This window comes from Octopus bimaculoides, chromosome 26, assembly GCF_046866305.1.
Source record: "Octopus bimaculoides isolate indiv1 chromosome 26, ASM4686630v1, whole genome shotgun sequence".
Classification (NCBI taxonomy): domain Eukaryota; kingdom Metazoa; phylum Mollusca; class Cephalopoda; order Octopoda; family Octopodidae; genus Octopus; species Octopus bimaculoides.
The window spans coordinates 28091504-28116503 of NC_142953.1; the positions used below are offsets into that span (position 1 = coordinate 28091504).

General features: G+C 37.8%; 1 protein-coding gene across 3 annotated transcripts in view; it reads right to left on the reverse strand.

The window, feature by feature from the left end:
• Positions 1–4148: 4148 nt before the first annotated feature.
• Positions 4149–25000, reverse strand: part of LOC106874906 (EGFR adapter protein) — a 48466-nt gene continuing 27614 nt past the window's right edge. For 2 of the 3 annotated variants that reach the window (XM_089342853.1, XM_089342852.1), the window contains exons 2-4: positions 14020–14106; positions 13328–13499; positions 4149–11633 (exon numbers count right to left, since the gene is read on the reverse strand). In XM_089342853.1, the coding sequence (XP_089198979.1) occupies positions 11430–11633; positions 13328–13499; positions 14020–14106 (463 nt within the window). In that variant the 3' untranslated portion in view covers positions 4149–11429. Of the gene's footprint in view, positions 11634–13327; positions 13500–14019; positions 14107–20766; positions 21062–25000 lie in introns of those variants that run through there. The other variant, XM_014922820.3, reaches the window with a different exon arrangement.

Here is a 25000-nt window from a genome sequence, read left to right on the forward strand (position 1 = left end):
TATGTGCTCATGTGTATATGTGTATGTATACGTACACACACACACACATCACCATCATCATCATTATTATTGTATCTGAATCTTCCATGCCGGCAGGAGTCGGTCAAGACTTCTTGAGGGAGTAATCTAAGCCTGGATGCCCTTCCTTATATCAACTCATGTTTTCAAGGAGGGTACTTTCTTCCAGTCTATAGACATGTCCCAGTACCCTAGAAGATATTTTACTTACGACAAACATAAACAATACCACTGCTCTTTAGTCATATTAACACAAAGTAACATGGGTTAACACAGGTAAAAGTTACAGGGGATGTAAACACACCAACATCGGTTGTCAAGCGATAGTGGGGGGGGACAAACACAGACACACAAACATATAAATATATATACATAGATACGACAGGCTTCTTTCAGTTTCCATCTACCAAATTCACTCACAAGGCTTTGGTCAGCCCAGGGCTGTAGCAGAAGACACTTGCCCAAGGTGTCACGCAGTGGGAGTGAACCCGGAACCATGTGGTTGGCAAGCAAGCTTCTTACCACACAACCATGCCTGTGCCTGTATACATATATATATATACATATATATATATATATATATACATATATACATATATATATATATATACACACACACACACACGCATATATACTTTTATCTTTCACTTTTTTTAATCATTAGACTTCAGCCATGCTGGAGCACCGCCTTGAGACTTGAAGAATACTTCGTCAAATGAATTGGCTGCAGTACTTTCTTTTTCCAAAGCCTGGTACTTATTCTATCAATCTCTCTTACTGAACTGCTAAGTTACAGGGATGTAAACACACCAACACCAGTTGTCAAGTGGTGGTTGGGGGACAAACAGAGACACTAGGATATACACACGCATAAATATATAAGACAGGCTTCTTTCAGTTTCCATCTAGAAAATCCACTCAGAAGTGTTTGGTTGGCCCAAGGCTATAGTAGAAAACACATGCCGAAGGTACCACACACTGGGACTGAACATGGAACCAAATGGTTCGGAAGCAGGCTTCTTACCACACAGTCATGCCTGTGTCTACACACAGACAGACAGACAGACAGATAGATAGATATGTGAAGGTGCATGACCTAGTGGTTAGGGTATTGCATTCATGACCAGGAAATCCTGGTTTCAATTCTCAACCAGCTGTGTGTGGTGTTCTTGAGCAAAGCACTTCATTTCCCGTTGTTCCAGGCAACTCAACTAAATGGATAATCTTGTGATGGAATAGCCTTCCAATCAGGGGCAATGTTGGCCTGCTCACCCAGCCAGTGGGGTGGCATCATTCAAAAGCTAAACTAATGCAAATCGCATTGTGACTAGCGATGTATAACAATGTCTGATAGTCTGGTCAATACGGTGATACACACACACAAACTCACACATCTATACATATACACAAAATATATATGTATTCATGCACACACGCACACACTGAATTAACCGGAAATGTAAACCTCAAAGGTTTGAATCAGGAAGTGAGTGTTTGTGACCCCTCATAAGTGCTGGTCCCTAAATACCTTGACATTCAGTGTTAAACTAGCACATGATGAAAATCAGTCCTATCAGCACCAACACCACCATGACCACCACCAAAATATATGACAAGAATAAATTACTAAATATAGCCTGGACCGAGATACCTGGCACCTTGCTGTCTTCAAGAAGACCTGTCCTCCACAGCGGAAGTGTTAAGGCTGCATCCCCTGGTGAAGGTGATTGACCTGCATGGGTCCTGTGCTGGTCCCACATAAAAGCGCTTGTGTTGGTCACATGTTAAAAGCACCCAGCACGCAGTGTAAAATGGTTGGCATTAGGAAGGGCATCCAGCCATAAGAAACCATGCCATATCAGACTGGAACTTGGCACAGCTTCCCAGTTCTGGTCAAACCATTCAACACATACCAGCAGAGAAAACAAGCATTAAAAAAATGATGATGATGATGATGATGGGAGAGGGGCATAGTGACATGGTGTGAAACAAATTGTGATTGTAACAATAACAACAGGATTAACAAAAATGACAACAGCAACTATAACAAAAAGCAACACCAATGAAGATGAGCCTACGAAGAAGCCTCTGAGTGGCCATGCCACCTGCTACAAATAGAAACCAAATTCCCCTCAGACCATACCCACCATATCATCTGAGAAAAGACGATAATGTTAATCTAAGTTTGGCATGAGGTCAAATTTGGAAGGGAATGGGTAAATCATTGGCCCTCGTACTTGACGAGTACTTTAATCTTATTGACCTGACAGGATGAAAGGCCAATCAATCTCAGCAAAATTCAGAATCAGAATGTGTGTGTGTGTGCATGGAAACATACACACACACACACACGTGCACGCACACACACACATATATATTTGAGTCACAGTATATGAATTCAATTAATCCAGTAGAACTCATAAAAAAAAAAATCCTTAATGTATCATTCATTGTACAAACCATAGAGAATATATAGTAATATACAAGAGAAAAGGATAAGGAGTGTATATAATCATAAATATTTCTCTGTCATTTATGACTCTATATATATATATATATATATGTGTCTATGTATGCTGTTGAGAGCAATTCCTCTTCATTTTTGAATATTTCTTTCTTCTTTTGTAATTCTATGAAAAAGAGATCAGTGAAGAAATGCTAGTGGAATGGTTTTGACTAAGGTGAACCCCTCACTGTGATTTCAAAGACATCTTTTGGGACACATGTGAAATGTGACATACAGGATCATGCAACAGGATTGCAACAGACTGCTGCCAGTCCTGCTTGAATTACACTTTCGTAGTCAGCTTAGCTTTGCCTTCTTAAAATTATGGCAACCACAGAAATTATAAGTCATCCTTCACAGGTTCTTCCATTAGGGTTCAAAGGCCATATAGAGGTAGCAGCTGTTACTTAGCGATACACAATATACAGTCTCGTCTTGAACATTGGTCCTCACCCTCCAAGGTGACCGGTCATGTTTGGGAAAAGACCTGAGCCTCTGATTTAGTAGTAAGACCATCCCAACTAAAACCTTCACAAGGAGAGCCTGTTCCCAGTAATCTGGACAGATGTAGAAAGACATGCGCTGAAAAAAATATTCAAAATCTTCATATGTACATATAGATACATACATATATATATATATATATATATATATATATAAGTCAAACATATATACAGTAATAAACAAATGAAGAGAAAAATATGTTAAATGCACTAAATGCACAAAGGGAGAACAAACACAGAAGGTCACTAATTTCGCATCAGTTATCGGCTTGTGTTGAGTGCAATTTTGTGCCATTATTGGGAAGATGCAACACGCTCCTTATTTTTGATCTATATATGTGTGTGTGTGTGTACATCTAGATAGAAAGATAGACAGACAGACAAATAGATGTAGACCACATAGTAATCTGTGAAAGGAGCTTTCTGTGATAGCCACATGAGTCTCTGGAGTTATATCTTACACTTTAAATTTATATATGATGGTCACTCCTGTCAATTTCGATGTATGAGTGTTTGAAGGAGAGGATTTTAAAAAAAAATAAATAAAGATGAGAGAACAATTTTAAAAATAAAAGAAGCAGCATCTATTTGCGATGGATGTGTGAATGGAGTTTAAGTCCAGGTAAGAATTTTGCTATGAAGTCACAATGGGGACACTGATGATTTTGATTTTGCCTGGGATCGGACAAATATGTCTGTTGATTGCAGGATATAATTGTTTCATTGTTCTGTTTCTTCACCTCAAATTGTTTTGCTGCATCATGACACGTTTTATGCCATGCAAATTGATCTAGACACTGACTTTCCCGAGATGTCAAATTAAAATGTTGAGACTTTAGTGATTGCTTCTACTTACTCTTATACCAAAGGAAGGGTCTTCTTTACTGCAGTGTCCCTCTACTTGTTGGCCATACAAAAGAATTTATACATATATACTATATGTATAAATATATGTATGTATATATGTATATGCTAATGTATGCATATATGTAATATGTATGCCAACACGTGTGCATTCTGTCTCTTGTTGAGTAAGGAATGAAAAAAAAACCAGTTAAAAATATCAAAAATAAGAAAGCAAACAAATAATACAAAAGAAAAAAAGAAAAACAAGAACAAAATTTAAAAACAAACAAAATATGTTGTTTAATGACTAGATTTTGGGGTGGAGGTCAGAGGTCAAGTGGTAGAAGGAGTGAAAGAGAAGAAGGGTCTGGAGACGGGGGGGGGGAGAGAGAGAGAGTGAGAAGGGGAGAGGGATCCAGTGAGATTGTGTTGAAAGTGAGGGGTGGAGTGATGCAGTGGGTGAAAGAGAATGTTAACTGTGAATATTTTTTGTTAACCTTAAATGTGAAGCTGGAACAATCTCCTTAACCACCCCTGCCCCACCAAACACCTCTATGCATGCTTTATTTTTTTTTAATATTTTTCTGCTGAACAACATGTGCATCTTTGTAAACTTCACCAAGAAGTATTGTATGTAATTCTTATTCCAAGTTAGGTAACTTATGATGTACATCTCATTCCATAAATAATAATAATAATAATCCTTTCTACTATAGGCATAAGGCCTGAAAATTTGGAGCAGGGGTAAGTTGATTACATCGACCCTAGTACTTCACTGGTACTTGTTTCATTGACCCCGAAAGGATGAAAGGTAAAGTCAACCACAGTGAAATTTGAACTCAGAATGTAAAAACAGACAAAAAACAGCTAACAATTTTACCTGTTCGCCACCTTTAAAAAATTGTCTCCATAAAGCCTCCAGTGAGAATTGAACATGTGATTTTTGGTTTTCAAGACCAGTGCTCTAACCCCTGAATAATAATGGTTACAAATTTTGACACAAGGTCAGCAGTTTCAGAGAAGGACTAAGTCAGTTACATTGACCCCAGAGCATAACTGGTGCTTAATTTATCAACCCCGAAAGGATGAAAGGCAAAGTTGACCTTGGCAGAAATTGAACATAGAATGTGAAAATGGACAAAATTCCACTAAGCATTTCGCCTGATTGCTAATGGTTCTGCCAGCTATAATAAATAATAATAATAATAATAATAATAATAATAATCCTTTCTACTAAAGCACAAAGCCTGAAATTTTGGTGGGAGGAGACTAGGCGATTACATCAACCCCAGTACGCAACTGGTACTTATTTTATTGACACTGAAAGTCGACTGGGGTGGAATTTGAACACAAGAATGTAAAGACAGATAAAATACCGCAAAGCATTTTGGCCAGTATGCTAACGTTTCCCCCAATTCACCACCTTAATAATAATAATAATAATAATAATAATCCTTTCTATTGGAAGCACAAGGCTTCAAATTTGAGGGAAGGGATTATGTCGATTACATCGACCCCAGTACGCAACTGGTACTTAATTTAATGACCCCCAATAATAATGGTAACTGTAGTAATTGGTGCAGTTGGCACAACACCCAAAATACTATTTAAAAAACTGAAAGTGATTACATCGACCCCAGTACACAACTGGTACTTATTTCAATGACCCTGAAAGGATGAAAGGCAGAATCAACCTTAGTGGAATTTGAACTCAGAATGTAGTGACGGGCGATTTTTGCTATAAGGGGATGAGTCAATTACAGCGACCCCAGTGTTCAACTGGTACTTGTTTTAACGACCCCGAAAGAACGAAAGGTAAAGTGGACCTTGGCAGAATTTGAACTCAGGACGTACAGACAAATGAAATGCTGCTAAGTATTGTGCTTGGTGCACTAACAATTCCGCTAGCTTGCAATTGTAGAAATAAAAATAGTAATAATAATAATAATAATAATAATAATAATAATAATAATAATAATCCTTTCTACTATATGCACAAGGCCTGAAATTTTAGGGGAGAGGATGAGTCAATTACATCAACCCCAGTGTTTCACTGGTACTTAATTTATCGACCCCCTGAAAGAATGAAAAGCGAAGTCAACCTCGGCAGAATTTGAACTCAGAATCTAGCGACGGGTGAAATACTGCTAAGCATTTCGTCCAGTGTGCTAACAATTCTGCCAGCTCACTGCCTTTATGATGACAATGATGGTGGTAATAATAATAATAATAATAATAATAATAATAATAATAATAATAAGCTAATCAAAAATGCTTATAAAAACCTTATAATTTGCAGAAAAAGACTTTGTGAGACCTCTGACAACAGGCTGCCGTTTGCTCTCACAGAATTGAATCAACCATAAGACTAAGAGCTCTGGGAAGTAAAATAATAATGATAATAATAATAATAATGGTGGTTTCTAACATAGGCACACAGTAACATATATGTACGTAAGTGTATGTGGTGGGGGAGAAAGTTAGTAAACTAAAATATCTTTGACTGGTTCTTAAATGTTTTGATAGTACCTGGCCAGTAGGAAGCAAATCAAATTCAGGCTTGCCAGGATTTGAACCTATAATGTAGAGAGTCGTAACTAAGTAACGTCAAACCAACCAATCAAGTCTGCCACATCACTTCCTGAACAATAACAACAACAGCAGCAACAACAACAACAACAACAACGTTATGTTGATGTTAGGTGTAATCTATTACTATTGAGGTGGTGGTGGTGGTGGTGGTGACGGTGGTAAGATGATGTCGTGGTCTTCAGACATTTCTCAAAGACACTAGCAGCAAAGAAATGTTTTATTTACAACCAGGGAAAAAAAATCAAGACACACACTCACACACTGACCAAAAACCCACCACCATCACAATCACAGCCTCCTTGCCCCATCCCACATCCCCCTCAAGTAACCCTCAAGCAACATAAAAAAAAAAATTAAAGTAACCCTACAAGATTAAGCTCATCCAGCTAGAAACACCAGCCACATCACATGCTACAGCTTGAAAATAAAGAAGGACACATCAGTAAACAGAACAAATGTGGTCCATGATAGACAACAAATTTTTTTTTTTTAAATGAAAACCGATGGGATGGTCACGGTTGGAACGTCTTTGATCCAAGATTTGCTTTTGTCTGCTCGTCTGACCAGAGTTGACTGGGGTAGGGGGTAGGTGTAACAACAACAACAACAACAGCAACAACAATGATAATAATGTTTCTAACGTAGGTTAAAGGGCCAGAAATTCTGAAAGGAGGGGCCAGTTAATTGATTAAGTCCATCATAGCCACGCTGTCCCAGTATGTATCCCGTGCTTTTAATCTTATTGACCTTATAAGGATAAAAGGCCAAGCTGACCTCGGCTGGGTTTGGACACAGAGCAATAAAGAAACAAAACAAAACACCGAAACCGCATCCTTGTCTGATAATCTAACGACCCAGCCACACCACTGCCCTGACAATAATAATAATAATGATAATGGTTTCAAATTTTGCCACAAGGGCAGTAATTTTGAGGGAGAGGGATAGTCGATCACATCGACCCCAGTACATAACTGGTACTTAATTTATTGACCCCGAAAGGATGAAAGGCAAAGTCGACTCCAGCAGCATTTGAACTCACAATGTGAACACTGACAATATACCGTTAGGCGTTTCACCCAGTGTGCTAATGATTCTGCCTTCAATAATAATGATGATAATAATAATAATAATAATAATAATAATAATAATAGATTCTGATTTATGCACAAGGCCAGCAGTCTTAAGGATAGGAGTTTAGTCGATACCAGATACCATCCATCCATCCATCCCAGTACTTCGACTGGTACTTTAATGATTGACCCCAAAAGGATGAGAAGCTAAGATGACCACAATGAGATTTGAACTCGTGACACAAACAGCCAGAAGAAATAATGCAAGGCATTTCATTCTGTTTAATATTCTAATGAATCTGCCCGGCAACCACCCTGACCATAACAAGGCCAGCAACTTTGAGGGGAGGGGGAGAGAGGCGGGGCTGGTGGGTTAGTCGGTACCTTCGACCCTTATACTTGACTGGTACTATTTTACCAAACCCTAGTGTTTTATTTTATCAACTCCCAGAAGAATGAAAGGCAAAGTTTGACCTTGGCGTGATTTGAACTCAGAACATAGAGAACTACAAGAAATATAGCAAAGCGTTTTCCCACAATGCTCTGGTGATTCTGCCAAACTACCACTCTGATAATGATGACGATGATGATGATGACAATGGTGATGGTGATGATGATAGTAGTAATAAGATTAATAGTAACGATAATGGTTTCAAATTTTGGCACAAGACCAGCAGTTTTGAAGGGAGGGGGAAGTGGATTAGTTTGACCCCAGCGCATGACTGGTACTTTATTTTATCAATCCTGGAGGGAGAGAAGGCAAAGTTGACCATGGTAGAATTTGAACTCAGAACATAGCAACGGATGAAATGCTGCTAAGCATTTTTGCCTGGCATGCAAACAATTCTACCAACTCACTGCCTTACCGATAATAATAATAATAATAATAATAATAATAATAATGCTTTCCATTATAAGCACAAGGCCTGAAATTTGGGGGAGGGAGCTTGTCAATTATATCAACCCCAGTGTGTAACTGGTACTTGATTTATTGACCCCGAAAGGATGAAAGGCAAAGTCGACCTTGGTGGGATTTGAACTCAGAATGCAGTGGCAGACGAAATACCGCTAAGCATTTCGCCCAGCACACTGACGCTTCTGCCAACTCACCACCTTAATAATAATAATAATAATCCTTTCTACTATAGGCACAAGGCCTGGATTTTGTTTGTGTGTGGGGGGGAGGGTACAATTGATCACATTGCTCTCCTCAGTATATGACTGGTACTTAGTTTATCGACCCCTGAAAGGAAAAAAAGGCAAAGTCGACCACGGCGGAATTTGAACTCAGAACGTAGTGACAGGTAAAATGCCGCTCAGCATTCTGCCCGGCATGCTAAAGATTCTGCCAGCTCACCGTCATAATAATGATAATAATAATAATAATAATAATAATAATAATAATAATAATAATAATAATAATAATAATGCTTTTGTTTTTTGTCAAATACAATCCAGGAAAAACTTTACATTGACAGAAAAGAGAGAGAGAGAGAAGGAAGAGAGAGGGAAAGCTGGAGAGAGAGAGAGAGAGAGAGAGAGAGAGGGGGTAGGGAGATAGACAAGTGAAGGGTGTGGTGATGGCGGTGTAGAGAAAGAAAACAAGAAGTTGTGACATTTATGTGGTTGTGAATAATAATAATAACAACAATAATAATAATAATAATAATAATTATTATTATTATTATTATTATTATTATTCTAATCATAATAATAACTTTTCCTCTTATAGGCACGAAGCCTGAAATAGGGGTTGGGGGAGGGGATGGAGAGAGGGAGGTGGTCGATTACATCGATACCCCCCACCCCCGCCAATACTTGGTACTTTATTTTATCGACCCCACCCTCTCAAGAAAGGATGAAAGCAGAAGTCAACATTGAGAAAATTAAAAGTTGAACTTGGAACAAAAAGCAAGAAGGATTTGCCAGCTTACCACCTTTAGCAGTAGTAGTAGTAGTAGTAGTGGTAGTAGTAGCAGTAATAGTAGTAGTAATCCTTTTCTGCTATAGGCACAGGGCCTAATAATAGTGGTTTAAAATTTTGCCAGAGCGGCAGCAGTTTTGGGGCAGGGGTGGGGATAGTCGATTACCGACACCAGCAGAGCTTGAACTCAGAACGTAAACACAGAGGAAAATGATGCTAAGCATTTTGCCCAGCATGTTAACAATTCTGCCAGCTCAACATCTTAATAATAATAATAATAATAATAATAATAATAATAATAATAATTATGATAATAATAATAATTATGATAATTATTATTATTATTATTATTATTATTTCTATTTTAGGCTCAAGGCCTTGAAAATTTTTGGGAGAAGAGGGCAATAGTCGATTACATCAACCCCAGTGTGTAACTGGTACTTATTTCATCGACCCTGAAAGGATGGAAAGCAAAGCCGATCTCAGCGGAATTTGAACTCAGAACGTAGCGGCAACCGAAATATAATAAATAATAATAATAATAATAATAATAATAATAATAATAGTAATGATAACGATGATGATGATGATAATGATGATGATTATTATTTCCATCACTGACACAATGACATAAGGCCATGTGTGGCTTTCTTGGGGTGTCGCGAAGCGGGGGTGTGGTGGGGACGGGAGTGTGGGGGTGGGACACAGCAGATTAAATCGACCACCTCACCAATCCCGAACTCTACGATGCCCCACACTCCACTGTGTTTGTCCCAGTATGTGACTGGTACTTTGTATTCTTCATTATTTTTTTTTGTTGTCGACCTCCTCTGGGTAAGATGAAAAAAAGCAGTTGCCGCCCCTTGGTGGGGGATTCGAAACAATACACTAAAAGTAGGGATAACCAAACAACAGCACATTTTGTCCCATGTTCTTCAGAGATTCTGCCAATAGGTGGTCCTTTGTGGCAATAATAATAATAATAATAATCCTTTCTACTATAAGCACAAGGCCTGAAATTTGAGGGTAGGGGATTAGTCGATTACATTGACCCCAGTACTTGACTGGTACTTATTTCATCCCAAAAGGATGAAAGGCAAAGTCCACCTTGGCAGAATTTGAACTCAGAATGTAAAAATGGACGACATGCAGCTAAGCATTTCATCCAATGTGCTAATGACTCTTCTGGCTCACCGCCTTTGATAATAATAATAATAATAATAATAATAATAATAATGGTTTCAAATTTTGCCACAAGGGCAGTAATTTTTGGGCGGGGACAGGGATGAGTCGATTACATCAACTCCCCAGTGCATAACTGGTACTTATTTTATCGACCCCCCCAAAAGGATGAAAGGCAAAGTTGACCTCAGCAGAATTTGAACTCAGAATGTAGAGATGGACGAAACGCCGCTAAGCATTTCGTCCAGCATGGTAATAACTCTGCTAGCTTGCCGCCTTTAACAATGATAATAATAATAATAATAATAATAATAATAGTAATATTAATGGTGATTTTTTTTTTTTTTTTACATAGGCACAAGGCCACAGATTTTGTGAGGGCAGGTAATGTAAAGTCGAAATGCACCAATCAACGTAAACCCCCAACCTTGCTGTCCCTCATGTATTTGGTTGGTAGTTCATGTTTTATTGAACCCTTGTCCCCATGCTCCTCTGAAGAATAAAAGGCAAAGTTGATCTCAGCGGAATTTGAACTTAGAACAGAGACAAAAGAAAACAAAAAAAAAAAACAAAAAAAAAATTTTAAATAGATCGTAAAGAGAACCGTAACTAAATACCACAAGGCATTTTGTCCGTTCAGTGCTCTTTCGATTCTGCCAATCCACCAGCGTTTTTTTTTGTTTCTTTTTATAATAACCAATAATAATTATAATGAAAATGAGGAGGGGGGGGGGGTTGTGTGTGTGTGCTTGTGTGTTTGAAATATAACATTATATATCCATGGAGAGCTACATTTTGAGGTCAGCCATCATGGTTGAAAAGTCTGATAACCGCTGATAATCTGGATCTTCGTCTTTGTCGTCTTTGTCGGTATCTTTGAAAGTAGGATTCTGAGAGTTTCTAGGCAGCTTCAGTGTGCAGGGCAACATCTCCCGCATGACTGTATGGTGAGTAACCAGCGATGCCAGGTTTGGCCATTCCTTATCAAGTCCCTGCAACAAAAAAAATAGGGAGAAGAAAAAAAAGATAAACAAATAAAATAGAATGGAAAAATGTTAGTAGCTACAACTGCAGAACACACCCCATACAGCAAAGAAGTATTCCTTCATATTTTGGTACAAGTCTATACAGTAACCCTTCGACTATCAAGGGTGTGACATTCCAAAACCCACCACGAGAGGTGGACATCAGCAAAGTAGAAACAGTACTGTAGTGTATATTGTTTTTATTATTATTTTTATAATTTGCATATATTCTGTTGTCTGGGGAGGATCATTCTCTTTTAGTGCCTTATTAATTTAACACACTCACTGGTTAAGTTTCCACTCATTTACTTATTTATTTTTCCTAAAATTTTCATTGCGTCTTGCAACCTTTTCATATATATATATATATATATATATATATATATATATATATATATATATATATATATATATAAAAGAATAAGATAAAGAGACCAATGGCATAAGTAAAATTATACAGCTGTAAGACTTTCTATATAAAATATAAATTTATTTATGCCATTGGTCTCTTTATCTCATTCTTTTTATATATACACATGCTAATACACGACCCATCTTATATTCCCCACTCATATTGCAACAACATCAGGGGCAAAACTAGTCAGTATACAGCACTTACTCGGTATTACCTGTATCTTTAGAGTTTGGTTGACTCCAATACCCTTCGTAACCTACATATATATATGTGTGTGTGTGTGTGTCAATGACTATTGAAAAGGCTGCAAGACACAATTGATGGAGATCGGAATTTGTGCCGTACTGTGTGTCAGAGTGTTCTCAAGAGGTTTGAAGAATGTTGCAATGTTGAAAGAGGACATTTTGAGCATCTGAGAGATTAAACATTGTCTGTTTAAGATGTGCATAAACAATATGGTGGAGGCGCAATGGCCCAGTGGTTAGGGCAGCAGACTCGCGGTCATAGGATCGCGGTTTCGATTTCCAGACCGGGCGTTGTGAGTGTTTATTTAGCGAAAACACCTAAAGCTCCACGAGGTTCCGGCAGGGGATGGTGGCGAACCCTGCTGTACTCTTCCACCAACAACTTTCTCTCACTCTTACTTCCTGTTTCTGTTGTTCCTGTAATTCAAAGGGTCAGCCTTGTGTCACGCTGAATATCCCCGAGAACTACGTTAAGAGTACATGTGTCTGTGGAGTGCTCAGCCACTTGCACGTTAATTTCACGAGCAGGCTGTTCCGTTGATTGGATCAACTGGAACTCTCGACGTCGTAAGCGACGGAGTGCCAACAAAACAATATGATTGTAAGACAAAAATTTAAATGTAATAAAATGTTTTAAAAGAAATTTAATGTGCCTATGTGATAACTGTAAACCTACTTTTGGGCCGACCTGTATATATATTTGCCTTTTACATGATCCAAACACCATCTTTTGCTATGTCCTACACTTTTAGCCCAATAACAACAGTTATTTTACTAAATCACACCAAATTACTGGTTGCTTTCAAAAATAACTGAAATAAAACATAAGCAATGATGTAATTTCATAAGAAATATAACCACAAAATGGTTGATTTAAACATTAAATAAATCTGTTCCCAAAAATCAGAAATTTTTTCTTCAAATTTCCATTAAATCTACCCCGACCTTTGACCAACCTTAAGAGACACAAAGTTTATATAACAGCATCTTGCTTCACTTACCTTTAACTTAACCCCGCGATGTGTTTTAAGGATAAGATAATGGGAAATGCCCGACAGATTTTCATATTTCGGCACCTTAACCGATAAGGCATAACATCCTGGGTGGGTGGTGCTGTCTCGTACAATGAAAGAGCCAACTTCTTCTTGTTGTAAGATCTCCAGAGCAATTTCTCTGTGGAGGGAGAACAAAAAAAAAAAAAAATACATATATAATTTGTAACACATCGTCAGTGAACAATGAACATGTTAAACCAAGATTTATTCCCCTTGCACCAAAAAGGTTATTTAATGTGTGTGGACGTATTTATATATAAAAGTTATCTTTTATTCTTAATTTTCGCATTTACTAATAGCAACCCCCTCAGTTTGTGGTTTTATTTTGCATATAAATATAAAATATATATGTATATATACACACACTTTTCATCAAATGAATTCTAAGGTTTATATCATAAATGCGCTTCTAGAATATTTCCTTTATATTTTTCAAATATTCTAAGTCAGGAACATTTTTAACCAATTCCCCACCAAAATACATACATACATACATACACACATACATGCATACATACAATCATACATACATACATACATGCATGCATGCATGCATGCATGCATGCATGCATGTATGTATGTAGGCAGTGAGAGAAACAGAATGGCCAAAGGACAGTTCTAACATGTAGCCTGTTTACCTTGGAATACCGGCCTGGTACCATGAAGCATGCCGTAATGCCTCATCTTCAATGTGACTTCGGTCAAGACCCATCAGAGATTCTAGTCTGCAATGAAAAAGAAGAGGAGAGAAGAGAATGAATGAGTGGAAGGAAGATGGTGAGAGAGGGAGGAGTGCATTAGCAACGGTAGTTAGAGTTTCTTTGGGGTTAGGGTTGGAGGTCATCATCATCATCATCATTTAATCTCTACCTTTCCATGATTGCACATGGAAGACAGAATTCATTGAGACAGATTTTTCAATAGCCAGAAGCCTTTCCACCTATTTCCATGGCTAGATAGGTTATGTTTATGATTAGATCGACCCCAGTATGCAGCTGGTATTAAATTTATCAACCTCAAAAGGATAAAAAGCAAAGTCGACCTTGGTGGAATTTGAACTCAAAACGTAAAGACAGATGCAATACTGCTAAGCATTTCGCCCGGCGTGCTAACATTTCTGCCAACTCACTGCGTTACCATCACTAATAATACTGTCACCAATACCATCACTACCACAACACTACAACCACCACCACCACAATCACAATCACCACCAACACCACAAAACTACACCCACCACCATCACCACCAAACACTACCATAATCACCACTACTACCACCACCACTACAACAACAACTACATGAACACTACTACCACCAACAAGGCCGTCACAACCATCACCATCACCACCACTTCCACCAATAATAATGCCATCATAAACATAACAAACATCACCACTAGCATCATACCACCACATCACCATCATCATCATCACATCTACCACCACAATAACTACTATTACCAACATATCCACCACCACCACCGCCGCTGCTGCCACCACCACCACCAATCTTACAACCATTAGTGTTTGTTTAGTTAAAAGGCAGGTGTTTCCCCTCGTTTGCCATTCCACCCCGCCCTGCTCCCAAAGAATCAGTGAGTCTCTGGCGAGAGAGCAGCATGTTGGCAGTGGTCCAATGGTAAATTATAGAGTGAAGAGTCTTGTCTAAGGTCAACGTGTAATTGGTGGTGGTGGTGGTGGTGAGAGGAGAGTAACTGGACGTGGTTGGTTAGAGACAGTTACCAAAGATGATAGGGCAGTGTGTGAATGCGTGTGTGTATGAGAATGTGTGTGTGTGTGTGCGTGTGTGTGTGTGTGCATGTTTGGCTAGACAGATTGACAGATAGATATACATACACACATATACACAAACACACATGTATATGTATATATTCTTTTATATTTTTATTTCATTTGTTTCAGTCATTTGACAGCGGTCATGCTGGAGCACCACCTTTAGTCGAACAAATCGATCCCGGGAGTTAACTTTTGTAAGCCTAGTACTTATTCTATCAGTTTCTTTTGCCAAACCGTTAAGTTACGGGGACGTAAACACACCAACATCGGTTGCCAAGCGACAGTGGGCAGACAACCACAGACATATATTCATATATATGTGTGTGTTTTTGTATATATACATATATATATATATAGATATAGATATGCAGGGCAGGGAATCGTCAATTAGTAATAAAATTAATAATTAACAATTTTGCCGGGTACTAAATTAACTAAAGGCAGGTGGTTTTTTACTCTTCTCTACTGTTTTTTGTTCTGTGTGTATCAAAAATATCGCTATCAATCTGGAGTAATAATTTGTAGTTTTGAAATCAGTAGTTCTTTGACTGCTATTTCTGAATTCTCAGTATGTTGGAGAAGCAGGTTACTGTCAATCCCTATATATTTATGATATATATATATATATATATATATATATATATATATATATATATATACACACACACACACACACATATACATATAGATATATTAATACACACACATATATATAGATATATAAATGAATAAATATATATATATATATATATATATATATATATATATATATATATATATATACATACATGCACATACATACATATTAGGTCCACTGGAAAGTTCTCAGCATTTTTAAGCTAAATCCTTTAACGCTTCATTGAACACACCCAAAACGTAACAGTTGAAACTTTGGCATGCTTGAAGTGGTAGTGCATCTTTTCTTAGATTTATTTTCCATTCCGGTTACCCTTTATTGACATTTGAAGTGGATAACCAAAAATTTCATATTCGTGTTGTAATGCTTTTCTCATTCTTTTAAAAAAAGGAGAAATTGCTGCTCAGTCTGGCAAAAACACTTCCAAAGATTATGGTAATGATACTGTAGGTGAATCAACTGTTTGAAGGTGGTTTGCAAAATTTCAAGCTGGGGAGTTTAGCTTGGAAGATGACAGTCACAGTGGAAGACCTTCAAAATTAGATGAAGATGTTTTGAAGGCAAAAATTGAAGAAGACTCCAATATCATGACTAGAGAACTTGCAGACGAGTTGTGAATTTCTAAAAATACGGCTCATGAACACCTGGTGAAGCTAGGATACATTTCTTGCTATAATGCATGGGTCCTTAACAATCTCTCAGAAAAGAATTGCTCGGACAAGTATTCTGTTTGTGATATGCTTTTGAAATAAAATGAAAGCATGCCGTTATTTAAACAACTTGTGACTGGAGATGATAAATGGATTGTGTATGAAAATGTAGTGTGAAAAAGATCCTGGTGTTTGCATAAGTATCCCCTGAAACAGCAACCAAAAACGAATATCTATACAAAAAAAGCTATGCGTTGTGTTTGGTGGGATCATAAAGGCATTATTTATCATGAGCTTCTCCCACAAAACCAGACCATTAATTCTGATGTGTACTGTCGTCAGCTGACTAAATTGAACCAAAAAATCAAAGAATTGAGGCCAGAGATAGCCAACAGGAAAGGGGGAGTGTTCCAACAAGACAATGCCCAACCACATGTAACTTTGGCTACCCAAAACAAAGTTATATGAACTTGGCTGGGATCTCTTACCCCATCCTCCATATTCTCCTGATATTGCACCATCTGACTACCATTTGTTTTTGTCTCAACAGAACTCATTGCAAGGAAAAACATTTAATGATTCAGATGGAATGAAAATACATCTAGATAACTTTTCTTCTTCAAAACCAGTCAGATTTTATGCTGATGGAATATTTAAATTGCCTGATAGATGAGCAAAGGTCATTAATAATAATGGAAATTATTTCATTGCATAAAATTTATTGAAAGGTCAATTATTTATATCCTGTTTCGCATATTAAAAAATGCTCAGAACTTTCTGGACCACCTCATACATACATACATACATACATACATACATACATACATACATAAATGTGTATACATGTGTATGTCAGTAAATGCATGTGTATGTCAGCTATGTATTTGTGTGTGTGTAAACAAATGTGTTTCTTTTACTCCCCTGTTTGGATGGGAGATACGGACCGCAGACATTCATTAAACCTAGAGTTTCCAAACCATCATTCCTGTCACCTGACAAGATAATATTACACACTCAGAAAAAATCCTCCACAAAACCAAAACCAACAATGTTGAATCCACAAGGAGTATCAAGAGCTCGCCACAAAAATCTTTTTTAATTATTCTTTTATTCTTTTACTTGTTTCAGCAAATCGAGCCCAGGACTTATTCTTTGTAAGCCTAGTACTTATTCTATTGGTCTCTTTTGCTAAACCCCTAAGTTACAGGAACATAAACACACCACCATCAGTTGTCAAGCGATGTTGGGTGGGGACAAACACAGACAAACACAAACATATACACACACATATATATATATATATATATATATATATATATATACATATATACGATGGGCTTCTTTCAGTTTCCGTCTACCAAATCCACTCACAAGGCTTTGGTCGGCCCAAGGCTATAGTAGAAGACACTTGCCCAAGGTGCCATGCAGTGGGAATCAACCCGGAACCATGTGGCTGGTAAGCAAGCTACTTACCACACAGCCACTCCTGCGTCTATAGGCTACAGAAAATTAATATGAATTCTTGAAGATCTTGGAGAATATTATTCTTAATTTTGTTATGCACTGTTATGACAAATAAAACCAGGTAAATAAATTATTCCTTTATTCTTTAATAAATTTGAGCCATTTGAATGTGGCCATGCTGGAGCGCCATCTTATAAGATTTTAGTCGAACAAGTCACCCTCAAAACTTATTCTTTGTAAGCCTAGTACTTATTCTATTGGTCTCTTTTGCCAAACTGCTAAGTTACGGGAGACATAAACACACCTGCATCAGTTATGAAGAGATGACAGGGAACAAACACAGACACACATACATAAATATATATACATATATATATATATACACCAAATCCACTCCCAAGGCTTTGGTTGGCCTGAGGCTATAGTAGAAGACACTTGCCCAAGGTGCCACGCAGAGGGATGGAACCCAGAACCATGTGGTTGGTAAGCAAGCTTCTTACCACATGGCCATGCCTATATATATAGCTTATTTTTCTAAGTGTTTAGCAATAAAATGTGTTTTTTAACCCTTTTGTAACCATAATCTAATGAAATACATGGCCTTCGTTTCAATTATTTTGGAAATAATGAAAATTTTCTTAAAATAGCTCTGCTGGTACTAAGCTGGTGTTTGGAACCTAAATTAATATGGAATTTTTCTTGGAAGGTTTCAATTTAGATCACTTTAACCTGCGCTGTTGTTACCATATTCTACTGAAATATATTGCCTATGTTTCAATTAATTTTGGAAATAATGAAGAATACAATAAAATAACTTTGTCATTATATAGCTGCTATTTGGAACATAAATTAACATGAAATTTGGGTGGAAAGTTCTTAGATCAGTTTAATCATTTTGCTTCTATGTTTCTATTGAAATATGCTGCCTATATTTTAGTTAATTTTGAAAATAATGAAAATTTAGGAAAAAACTATCATCATTAAGTTGATGTTTGGAAGAAACCCTTTTGTCACCATTTCTGTTGAAATACACCGACTTCCAATTAATTTTGAAAATAATGAAAAATTTAGTAAAATAACTGTAATCATTAGGTGCAGGAGTGGCTGTGTGGTAAGTAGCTCGCTTACCAACCACATGGTTCTGGGTTCAGTCCCACTGCATGGCACCTTGGGCAAGTGTCTTCTACTATAGCCTCGGGCCAACCAAAGCCGTGTGAGTGGATTTGGTAGACGGAAACTGAAAGAAGCCCATTGTATATTTGTATGTGTGTGTGTGTGTGTGTGTGTGTGTGTGTGTGTGTGTGTGTATGTGTGTCTGTGTTTGTCCCCCCAACATCGCTTGACAATCAATGCTGGTGTGTTTACATCCCCGTAACTTAGCGGTTCAGCAAAAGAGACCGATAGAATAAGTACTAGGCTTCCAAAGAATAAGTCCTGGTGTCGATTTGCTCGACAAAAGGCGGTGCTCCAGCATGGCCGCAGTCAAATGACTGAAACAAGCAAAAGAGTAATAAAAGAGTAATAGAAAATGTCAAAAACATTAAGAACTACCGATATACATGCAGGTACCGAAGGAGATGGCTTGGCTGTGTTGTGTATGGGTCTCACTCATGTGCCCTTCATAAGATCTTACAAACGCAATGGTGCCATGATCAACAAAGACCCAAAAGACAAAAGCAAGGTTCCGAGGCTGACTGACAGATGAAAATCTAGCTTAATGAAAAGGGCTACCATCAAACCGCTCAATAACGAAAGCCATTACTCAATGCAGCTGCACAATTGCCCAGGTTTACTGTCTGATGCAGATTGAATAGATGGAAGGAAAATTAACCTACCACTGCCGGGGAAGCAAAAAAAGAAAAAACATGTGCATAGTTACACTTGACCCCTCCAACCAATCGTTTAAATGTCCCATCTACAACGCAAGCTTCACATCAACATTTTGGTGCTAACCTACCCAAGACCACCACTGGTTCTGTGATACAAACTTTTATTTAAAACGGTCTAAATTAAAAACCTTCTGTCAAAATTTAATGTTAATTTATGTTCCAAATACCAGTGAAATAAAAACAAATTTATTTTATTAAATTTTTTCATCGTTATCAATATTGAAACAACAGAAATATGGTAACAAAAGAGTTAAAGTGATCTAAATTAAAAACCTTCCATCACAATTCTATGCCGATTTATGTTCCAAACACTAACATATAATGACAGCATTTTTACTAAGTTTTTAATTATTTTTTAAATTAATTGAAACAAAGCCAAAGTATTTCAACAGAAATATTCTTTTATTCTTTTATTCTTTTATTTGTTTCAGTCATTTTGACTGGGGCCATGCTGGAGCACCACCTACAGTCGAACAAATTGACCTCAGGACTTATTCTTTGTAAGTTCAGTATTTATTCTATCGGTCTCTTTTGCCGAACCGCTAAGTTATGGGGACATAAACACACCAACAACGGTTGTCAAGCGATGGTGGGGGAGACAAACACAGACACACAAACATATATATGATAGGCTTCTTTCAGTTTCCATCTACCAAATCCACTCGCAAGGCTTTGGTTGGCCCAAAGCTATAGTAGAAGACACTTGCCCAAGGTGCCATGCAGTGGGACTGAACCCAGAACCATGTGGTTGGTGAGCAAGCTTCTTACCACACAGCCATGCCTGAATTGGGAAGTAAAGTCCCGAAGGGAACCACTAACGAAGGAGATGCCATAATTGGATTCAAATGGCAACCATGAGCACATGCTGTGATTGTATGCACCTGCGTAACCAGGAGTGTACATGACTGTTTGTGTGTCTGTGTGTGTGTGTGTCCGTGCGTCTTACCTGTGAGTTTGTTTTAGATCAGAACTATGAAAGTGTTGACTAAACTGTTGTTGGTACTCATATATGGGTGGTGAGTGGTCAGTGGTCAGTGTGGAAGTCTGGGGTAGGTTGTACACATAGCAGGGTAATGTTTGCTCCGACATGCTGGTACCTGAATAGTCATTGTAGTGGCAGTGGTGTAAACCAATTGACTAAAATCTAATTAACGAGGGGTGGTGTGTGAACGTATGTGTGTGTGCGTGCTTGCATGTGTGTGTGTGTGTGTGTGCGTGTGTGATGTAGTAGCAATGTCTAGTGACTGACTGGTTAAAGCATAATTATGTAGGGTGGTGTGTGTATATGTATGTACGTACAGACATATGTATGTGGAAGTGATATGGTGATTGACTGACTGAAGTTGTGTGTGTGTGTGTAGGTGATGGTGGGGGTAAACAAACTAACTGAAGACAGGTTAGAGCATGGAGGCGTGTGTGGCTGTGGTGGAGTAGATTATGGTGGGGATGGGGTATGCTACTGATTTCACTCAAAAGTCAAGGTGGACTCTACCAACCTGTGATACCTATTTACACCTTCATGGACTACACCACTTTGTGGTACCTACCATTTGCAGTTAGGTGGACTGTACCATCCTGTGATACCTAACTGTTGTTGGGTGGACTGTACCAACCTGGGATACCCACTTACAGATACTGGTTCGACTGTAACATCCTGTCACACCCACTTACAGATGCTGGATGGACTGTGCAATCCTGTCACACCCAGTAAAGGATGCTGGATGAACTGTACCATCCTGTGACACCCACTAACAGATGTTGGATTGACTGTACCATCCTGTGACACCTACTTATGAATGCTGGATGGAGTGTACCATCCTGTGACACCCACTTATGGATGCTGGATGGACTGTACCATCCTGTGACACCTGCTAACAGATGTTGGATGGACTGTACCATCCTGTGACACCTGCTAACAGATGTTGGATGGACTGTACCATCCTGTGACACCTACTAACAGATGTTGGATGGACTGTACCTCTTCTGTAGCCCGTGGTACAGCAAGGGGTGGATCGCTTGCGTTTTCAATGATGGGTATTGAGTTGTTTGATCAACTGAATTATCTGATCATTGAGTTAGCATATAAGTGGCTGAGTATTCCACAGCCACTCACATGTACCTTAAGAGAATTCTCAAGAAGAATCATTAACACAGAGCAACAGGGTTGTTACATAAAAAACAAAATCAACCAACAAAAAGAAACAAATGTTATTGATGTCTGCAGAGGTAATAGTAGTGGTGGTGGTGGTTGGGGTGGTGGTAATTGTTGTAGTAATACTGGAGGTAGTTGTAGTGGTGGCAGCAGTAGTAGTGGTAGTGGTTACAGTAGTAATGGTGGTAGTTGTAGAGGTGGCAGAAGTGGTGGTGGCTGTAGTGTTTGTGGTGGTGGTTGCGGTTGCAGTTATAGTGGCATGGTAGCAGTGGTAATACTTGTAGTGGTGGTTGTTCTAGTGATGGTTGTAGTAGAAGTGGTACTAGATACTGTGGCGGTTCTAGTAGTTGTATATTCATAGAGGTAGAGAAAGTGGAAAGGTAATGCTTTCGTACTAGTGGGGGGGGGGCGGAGTGATAGTAGAAATGGGGGGAAGGCAGTAGTAGTAGTAGTGGTGGTGGTGATGAGGGTGTTGGAGGTGGTGTGGCAGTAGCTTTGGAAACCATAATGGTAATGGTGGTGCTAGTACTGGTGGTGGTGGTGGTGGCTGTGCTACGATGTTTATCTGAGGCAGACTTTGGAAAGAGGAAGTGTGTCAACAAGTCACAGGGGAAGATGTACATATGTGTGTATATATATGTGCGCGTATATATATATATATATATATATATATATATATATATATATATATATATATATATATATATATATATATACACACACACACACATACATACATCATACAAACACCAATACTTATACACACACTGATTGCATAAACATACATAGCCAAAAAGCCAAACACATAAACACACAATGAGAAAACAGTAAACACACACACACACACACACACACATATATATATATATATACATCCACACACATACGGTGGTGCACCAGCATGACCGCAGCCACTTGGCTGAAACACATAAATAAATAAATAAATAAAAAATACATATACACACATGCATGCACATACACAGAAACATGCACATACATACTTATGCATACATGTACACACACATAAACACACACACGTATATACATACACTTACATACATATACACATATGCATGCACACATACATATACATGCATGTACGCATATACATATACACACACACACACATACAGATACATGCATATACACGTATACATATACACATATGCATGGGCACACATAAACATTCAGACACACCCACACACAAGTACATACATATACACAAATATATACACACATACACACACCGTAAGGAAATGGGGTCAATGAAATAATTTACAGAAAGCAACTTAAGTTCCAGAAACATTTTGGTAAATTTACAACACACATATACAGACACACACACACATATACATATATGAACACATACATACACACATACATAAATAAACATATACACAAGCATGGAAAAAAATGATATAAGAATGATGTTGCATAATTTGTATGTGTGTGTATGTACGTAGGTATGTGAGTATGTGTTCATATATATATATATATATATATATATATATATATATATATGTGTATATATATATATATATATATATATATATATATATATATATATATACATATATACAAACATATAAATCTGACCATGCTGCATAATTATGTGAGTGTATGCACATACATGCGTATGTGTGTGTGTGTATATGTATGCATATATGTATGTATGTATGTATGAGTCTATGTGTGTGTGTGTTTATATATTTATAAAAACATAAACGTGAGTGTACATATACAAATACACACACACACACACACACACACACACATATATACATATATATGCATACATTACATCTAATTACACACAGAGGAACACACACACATACTCAATCACAGGGCTGTGTTAGCAATTATTTTTATTCAAGAAATGTTATCTGTAGGGGTGGCTGTGTGGTAAGTAGCTTGCTAACGAACCACATGGTTCCGGGTTCAGTCCCACTGCGTGGCACCTTGGACAAGTGTCTTCTACTATAGCCTTGGGCCGACCAAAGCCTTGTGAGCGGATTTGGTAGATGGAAACTGAAAGAAGTCCTTCTTATATATGTATATATATATATATATATGTATGTCTGTGTACAGGTTTGTGTGTCTGTGTCTGTCCCTACAACATCGCTTGACAACCAATGCTGGTGTGTTTACGTCCCCGTAACTTAGCGGTTCAGCAAAAGAAAACCGATATAATAAGTACTCGGCTTACAAAGAATAAGTCCTGGGGTTGATTTGCTCGACTAAAGGTGGCGCTCCAGCATGGCCACAGTCAAATGACTGAAACAAGTAAAAGAGTCAAAGAGTATACGTATACTCACACACACGTATGTGTGTGTATGTATACACATACATACATATATGTATGTATATATATATTATTCTTAAACAAGTAAGGTATTGACAATGACTTGACAGTTCCAGACATCTAAGTCATCATCTAATCTTATCTAAGAATAATGAATTTGTTCTTGACAAAAGTGTGAGGAGATCCTTTGACAGAGTGTGCTGGATGCTTTTTACATGGTACCTGCCCCTATGCGTTACCTATGACCCCAGCACTTGTGCTTTTTAAACAGCACCAGCACCGGTGATTTTTATGTGACACCAGAACTCTGTGTGTGTGTGTGTGTGTGTCTGTCTGTCTGTCCGGTAAGAAGCTGTCTTCCCAACCAAATGGTTCTGGGTTCAGTTCCACTGTGTGACACCTTGGGCAAGTGTGTTCAATTATAGCCTTGAGCTGACCAAAGACTTGTGAGTCGAATTGGTACATGGAAACTGAAAGAAGCCCATTATATATATATATATATATATATATATATATATATATATATATATATATATATATATATATATATATATATATATACATATCATTACACTGGCAAAAATTTGGCAAGAGAGACTGATAGAATAAGTACCAGGCTTACAATGAATAAGTCCTAGGGTTGATTTGTTTGACTAAAGGCGGTGCTCCAGCATGGCCACAGTCAAATGACTGGAACAAACAGAAGAATAACGAATAAAAATATAA